Here is a 7269-nt window from a genome sequence, read left to right on the forward strand (position 1 = left end):
TTTTTTTTTTTTTTTTTTTTTTTTTCCCCCCCCCCCCTTCAAATAGTTCCTGCATATTCTCGCTTAGTTTGGTATCTCCTGAATGAATATCAAACTGACCTCAATCACTGGTCTCTAGGCCATCTCTTACTGCTACAAAAAAAAATCCAAAGGTATAAATAAGGAGACAACTGCTGCCTCTAACTGCCAACAGAGCAAGTAGTTGCATTCTTGTTTCTTTTGTCACTCCTACACTTTTTTTTTTTTTAGATGCAGTTACTACTGAACTGTTGTTTTTGGAACAACAGAAGGCTGTCCTCATTGGGTATAAGCATTTAGATGATCCATGGGGGGCAGGAGACCCACCCCTGTCTTGCTGCTCTGAGGGGATTCTATAGTTTTACCATGCTGACTTTGGTTTTGCAATGGTGCTAGACTTCTGCAAATTGAAGTTGCTGTCAATCTAGGCTCACCACATAATCTGCCACCTTGGTGAGTTGCTTGCTGAGATTCAAAAGGAATCTGAGCACCTACAATGCACCTGTATGTGCTCTAGGCTTGTTTTTTGTCAGAAAAATGCTATTGCTCTGCCATAGCTGCTGCACATCCGGGCCGTAACCACAACTTGGGCTGGAGGTGCTCTGTCACTTGCTACATAATCAAGCTTCTAGGTGAAGTCCAGATTTCTAAGCTTAAGGAAGAGACTGAGCAAGAAGATAGCTGTAGCTCAGTAGTAAGTGTACTTCCCTGAGGAAACCTTTTTTCTGGATTTATGGTCTCTTCTAGGCTTACACGTATAAAATAAATTCAGTATCTTTTAAGAAACCTTTTCTTACAAATTGCAACATTAAATGCTTTATTAGACCACTGGTCTTATTCTAACCTTACAAGGTTGTAGAGCATTATCTTAAAATTTTTCTGTACACTATCCAAATCAAATCCCTAGTGTTCCTTTCACTTCCTGTCCATTAAACCAGGTTTCCTAATGGCTCATTTCTAGTTGCATGGGGTTGTCTGTTTTGACTTTTATTCAATGTTTGGAGTGGGGGGGCTTTTTTTTCCCCCCCAGTGACTTCCAATATTGTGTCAGTTTATTACAAATAGTCTTCAAACTTGCTGGTAAACTCAAGGAACAATCCTATTTCTGTTTTGGTTCATTTACTTCCAGAAGTGGAAGTATAGCCCAGTGGTAAAGGTATAAGCCTAGGTCAGGTTCAGCTTACTGCCTTCCCCCTGAGTTCACGTGTGACCTTTAGCAACTTAAACCTCCCTCTGTGGGACCCACAGACAAAACATGTTTGTTGTGGATTTAACCAGATTACAAGCACTCTACAGTTTACCTAACACCATTGACACTAATGTTAGACTGGGAAAATAAGCACACAAGAAGTAAGTTCAGAATCCTTAGGCATACCAACAGTCTTGGGACTGCTGCACTGAGGGAGCTTCAAGAAAATGATCACTGACTGACAAGTCTGGTTGTGCCTTCAAGCAACAAACAAGACTTAAGTACTCCATTTTGTGGGTCTGTCAACTTTATTTGAAGAAGAAAAATTTCTATTGAACCTGGATTAATACTTCTGTCCCTTAAAAATGAGGCAAAAGAGCTACATGAGGAATGAGAGAGAGAGCTACTTTTATATGAGGCTGCTTGGAAAGTTGTTTGGCTTGGAATAATGGTTAGCCCCTGTAGATAAATGGTGTGGGGTTTGTCTGGGAGCTGGGTAAGCCTAGTGTTCCAGATCCATGGGGAAACCAGGTCCAGTGCATGTATGCTCTATGCAATGTCCAGTATACCTCCCAGAGTGGGCTGCCTTTAGCATATGCCCTAGAACAGCCACTCTGAGACCATGCCTCATGCAGTGCCCACTAGCTACTTTGGGAATGTGCTACACAGGGGCACTTTTGCCACTCCAGGGTGCATGCTGAAACGTGCCACGTGGTGCAGCCAGAATGGGTGCTGCATGTGGCTATATTGTATCTGGGGGACTCTATGTGCTGCCTTCCACTCCAGCACTGGTAGCCAAGTGGTAGGGCTCTCTCAGCTGGATCTTTGACACCCCTGGCTTAGAAAATACGGCAGTAAAAATCAGAATCAGAGAACTGAAGACCTAATATAAAACTGCCACAGATGTAAAGCAATGGAATAACCCAGATTAGATAAAATTCTTGCACAGAAGTGTGATGATACTGTATATCCCCAAACTCAGCTTTCTTACTAGGTGTTTATGATGTGCACTACATCACAATGACCCCATCCAGTAAACACCAGATAGCAACTGACTGTGCAGGTGCCAGAGGGGGAAGAGTGGTAGCTTGGGAAAGAGTTGATCAATCCCTTCCATCCTCTACCTACTACAAGGCGTTTTTCTTCTAGGCATCTTTCTACAGTGTCTCTCTCAGCCTACATGTCAGGGTTCCCACCTCAGGCCAGAGGTGGTAGCGAGACGCGGCACAGAGCAACAACTGCTCTCCTGTAGGCAGGGGAGCAACCCAGCAAAACAACCTTAGACTCCAGCTGTTCCTCCCTCAGTGGAGGAGGACATGCTAAAGGAAGATGCTAGAGAAACACTCTGCCCATGCCAGGATTCCTATAGAGAAGAAAAGTAAGAGCCTATTAGAAAAGGTACTTAACAATCTGTTTTTTTCCAAGAAGTATGACAAGGACGGGGGGAGGCTCGTGACACTTTTGGGCACTTACTGGCTTGGGGCATGGCTGGCTAAATTTGGGGCAGCTGATGAGCCGGGGAGGAAATAGGTTACTGACTGGGGTGGAGGGAGTGCTAATTAGCTAGGGGTAGGGTAGATTATACTCCATATAATTTTACTCACAGATGAGCCAGCAATTTAGTTTACACAAGGATTGGGTGGGCAGCTGAAATGCCAAGGTGAGCCCAATGGAGCAAGAAAACAGAAGAGTCATTTTCCATGCAAAGAAGTTTTGCAATCAGCAGTAATGGGACATGCCAAAAGAAATGAGAGGTTAATAATCTGGTACAATAACATATTTTAAATTGACATTAGCTGTATACAATTTTAAGAAAAAAATTTAAGTAAAGGAGCTATGCGATTCAGAGGTTTTCAAAGATGCCTAATGAAGTTAGGGACACAATTGCCATGGAAGGTCAATGAGATTTCATCAGGCTTCTTTAAAAATTCTAGCCCATTTGTGCAGATTACAATCAAAAGCATGCTAGTGAAAAACAGCATGATTTCAATAGGCTCGTAAACAGTGCTTTGGACATGGTTCCCTGAACAGTGTTGACAGGGGCCTTTTTTCATGAATACCAAACTAGCCAATCTACTGCCCTGCTAGGCATGATACAGCACTCTTTCACAACACAGTTACAGCATAGATTACAAATGATAATTCAACCCCCAGTAGACAGGGGATCATGTCTGCACCACTGTGTTAGACTACATTTTACTAACTCAATGTCAATTCCAGTCAGCTGCAGTGGTTTGGATAGGGAAGATCCTGTTCAGGCAGGGGGTTGGATTAGATGATGGCTGGAGGTCCCTCCTACCTCTGCTTCTCTATGATTCTATGGTAGACAAGAAACATTTCCTTATCCCAGATTGACTGCCATCCTAGACTGGCGCTCCTCTGCTGGGAAAGAAAAGGATGAACTTACTAAAGAGATTCTGCAAGGAATCTCATTCATGCTCCTATATGGTACATCCATTTAAAAATACTCTGCTCATCTTGAATTCTTACGCCTTAATAGACACTCAAGGACCTTTCATTCTAATTTAAGATCATATAATTGGGGAAGTCCATTTAAAGATTAAGTAATACAAACACATTCAATTAGAAGTCATATTTTGTTCAACAAAAAACTGCTCTAACAGAAATCTTTAAATGTAAACCAGCTCTACCTTAAGTGATGAAGGGAGGTATTTGGGATGACAGCTGAGACAGACGGCACACTTCAAAGAATAAATATAATTTATAAACTGTCATATTTAGCCTAACAGGACAAGGATGCTGTGTAATAGATCTTTCTTAACAGCCCTTTGATAAGGAAAAAAAAAGACCATTGCGCTTGGGAGACAGAGATACATGGTGGAGACTTTTGCTTAGGGTAGGTACTGTTTTTATCTCATTTTTTCCTCCTCTTTTTCTGTTTATTCCTAGCATTTGTCACTGCTGCAATATTGTAACTGTTACAAGAGTACCATTTTGCATCCATTGTTTTGGGTCCTGATCCTAAAGACAGTTGGGCATATTCCTTATTCTACAACAATAATCCTATCCTTACAGAAGTTTTTCGGTCCGTGTGTTTGCACTCTCAGGTTTCTAGTATTGTGCACATGGAAATCATTGGATTTTCAAGAACTTGCACTAAATAAACTTTGTTAAAAAAAAACCACACACACTTTTTTCCCAGGAGAAAATCCTATAAGCAAAAATCATTTCAAATTTCTAAGCATCCTGAAATGGAAATTTAAAGTGGAAGATATGGTCCTCACCTGGGGTAAATCAGTGTAGTGTTTTTCAGATCTAGGCCCTGCCTAAACCTCCAGGCTTGTGGACCGATCTGCACACAATCTAGGGAAGAGGGCTATGACAGGACCCCGGGGTGTCAGGGCCCTCCCAGAAATACCCCCTGGGTCCATGTAAGCTTATTGGTTACCCCCACTCTGCTGAATAGGTATGCCCAGGTTATTAATTTGCCCAGAAATCACAATTTGCCACCGGCACACCAGTCAAATAGCAGAAGGGATGAAGGGTTATTACAGAGAAAGAAAAACAAGTGATGAAATGCTTTCACAATAGATTGTGGTAAAATATGGTCAACCTCCCCTCAGCCACAGCTAGCTCCCTCCTTTGGGGATCTCCAGTGCCCCTCTGCACAGGGAGCCCTTCCCTCACTGTGACTCCTGCCAAAATATCCCCCCGGTCTGCCCTCCCCCTCCCCCGACCTTCAACAGAGCCAGAGAATCCTCCCAAGCGGCTCTGCCCTTGGCTCTGGGACAGAGGTGAGACAACTTTTCCATGCAATTGTTTTAGCATGGCTCTTTAACAGTGTCCATGTGCACCAACTGGATGGCATAAGCCAAATTTTAAAAAAGAGAAGTCAGAAGAGAGGAACACTGACAAAAAGGATGAGTTCAGGGTAGGAAAGAAGTGGGTCAGAGGAGCAGGTGGAACAGAAGCTGAGGAGAGTAACTCTGAGGGAAGGAGGTGGGGGAGGGTTGGAGCTAAACATCAGGCCGAACAGGGCAGAGACTGTCCACCAGGGACTGTCTTGGAATAAAGAAAAGTCCCCGTTTAGCAGAGGTGCTTCGGCAGCTACTCCTCAGGCTGGCTCCTCCCTACAGCTTCTGCCCAAGACCACACAGTGTGGCAAGACAACTCCTGAGGCTCAGTGTGCCCACTGTGAAGGTGGGAGTTAATCCCACACGACATTTCCATTCACTACCGCAGGCAGGACTAGGTGGGACTTCACTCTCTGGTACTTAGTTCCAAACTCCTATTTCTCCCCTACCACCTATGATGATGCAGGCATTTGAACGGAAATCACTCCAAGACTGCTATCAGTCAGAATCACTTGGAGGAGTGGATAGTCCCAGTTCCCCTTCTAGCATTGCTCTTTAAGCCACGAATTATCCCTCTTTAAGCCACAAATTAGAGCACCTTTTCCCTGTTGGGCTGATTTTTTCATGCAGTACAAACTCAGTGGTCTAGACCGGGGCAGGCACTTATTTCGGGCACAGGGCCGCTTACTGAGTTTTAGCAAGCCATCGAGGGCTGCATGACAAGCACCCGGGGCAGATCAGTATTAATTTTCTACATTTTCTAGGGGCTCCGTGGGCCTGGTAGGCTGCATCTGGCCCGCGGGCCGCATTTTGCCCACCGCTGGTCTAGACAGACAGATTGCTCCCTTTGCTTGCTCCCAAGCCCTCAGTTCATTTTCTGAGCCTGCTGTATCTTTTCAGCTGCAGCGTGTACCCAGTCCAGTAGTCCCTCTTCAAACCGCATCCCATCCATCCAGGCAGAGAAGAGCTGGCAGCAGCAAGCAAGAACAATTCCCTAACCAGCCAACCATGCTTGCCTTTTCACAGTCCTCGTCTATGGAATGGGACCTCCGCAGTATATTCACAAGCCAGCCTTTCCCCACCCAAATTTTAATGTAGCACATATAATAAACTAAGCTTAATATTAAAATATTAAACCTTCAGTTACTGTAAACATGGTCATTTTTCCTTATGAAAAGCTCTGGCATATATTTTGAGAGGTCATTGCTTGACTGACTTACTCAGGAAATTTAGAATCATGGCAATGGTATCTAAACAGCTAGAGAAATGGCAGGGTCTTGTGCTGGAAATTAATTCACAAAGAATTGGGAAATTATAATTCAGACATTCATTTAGGGCAGAACGTAAAGCCCTTTCTGGTCAATGGGAACCTTTTCCTTGGCTTCAAGGGGCTTTGAACAGACAGTGTCTAGGACTATAACAAAATAATGGATTAAAAACGTATGACTTTTCCCAAAAGAGTATTTGGACTCAGCTTACAAAGGGCAGACTACAGGGATCACTAGAGAACCCAGACCCATCTATATTGAGAGCTGGGGCCTCCACACTTGCTCTGTATCCCTATAGGAAGCACTACTCTCTGGCAGTGCCACTTTGCTGAAGCTACATTTCAGACAGCAGCTTTCTCTGAAACTTTTCAAGGGGAATCTTTATTGGGTTTGGAGGAGGTGTGCAGAAATGTAATCCATTTCTGCCATAAACTCTTTCAACATGAAACATGCTTAAAGATAGCTTTTATCAGAAATGTTCTGGTGTGCTTTATTTGGCCTGTATAAGGGTCCAAAATGACTGGGGTCACTTTTGTGTCTTTAAGGACCAATCAGCACTACAAAGCCAACAACTTTGGGAGCTGTCAGTGGGTAGGCAGTTTCACAAACACAGTGCCTTTAAAAATGCCTGTCGGAGTTGACCCTGGCCAAGGCACAAAACACTTTCCACTTCAGAAAAAAAACAGTGATTATTTTGAGGGACATGCAGATTTAGGGCAACTGTGCAAATCCCAGAACCCGCTTCTGCAGCCACATCTGAGGAAAAAGTCTGGTATGTTCTCTAGGACCAGCAGCCACGAGGGATAATTTGCAGCTGAACTGAGCCCTAAGCAAATTGGCAGTTTCCATTGAGAAGTCCATCTGACTCCATTGAATGTTATAACAGGGCTCACAGCAGTGTGCTCTGCATCTAGCATTTTTAAATTATTGTTTGTCTCCCCCCCCCCGCTTACCTTATCTAATGTAAATCAGATATTTT

The 7269-nt window shown here is 43.7% G+C and overlaps 1 protein-coding gene and 1 long non-coding RNA gene across 2 annotated transcripts in view; both read left to right on the plus strand.

Moving 5' to 3' along the window:
- The window catches only part of LOC109296760, a 15808-nt gene extending 9513 nt beyond the window's left edge, over window positions 1-6295 (plus strand). Inside the window, exon 3 of the long non-coding RNA XR_002097045.1 lies at window positions 6285-6295. This is a non-coding gene — a long non-coding RNA (uncharacterized LOC109296760). The remainder of the gene's footprint in view (window positions 1-6284) is intronic.
- Window positions 6296-6806: 511 nt separating this feature from the next.
- Window positions 6807-7269, plus strand: part of CUNH2orf61 (chromosome unknown C2orf61 homolog) — a 32980-nt gene continuing 32517 nt past the window's right edge. The window contains exon 1 of the mRNA XM_019515889.1: window positions 6807-6881. Within this exon, the coding sequence (XP_019371434.1) occupies window positions 6807-6881 (75 nt within the window). The remainder of the gene's footprint in view (window positions 6882-7269) is intronic.

Source organism: Gavialis gangeticus, unplaced genomic scaffold, assembly GCF_001723915.1.
Source record: "Gavialis gangeticus isolate Ggan-Ray unplaced genomic scaffold, GavGan_comp1, whole genome shotgun sequence".
NCBI classification, from domain to species: Eukaryota; Metazoa; Chordata; order Crocodylia; family Gavialidae; genus Gavialis; species Gavialis gangeticus.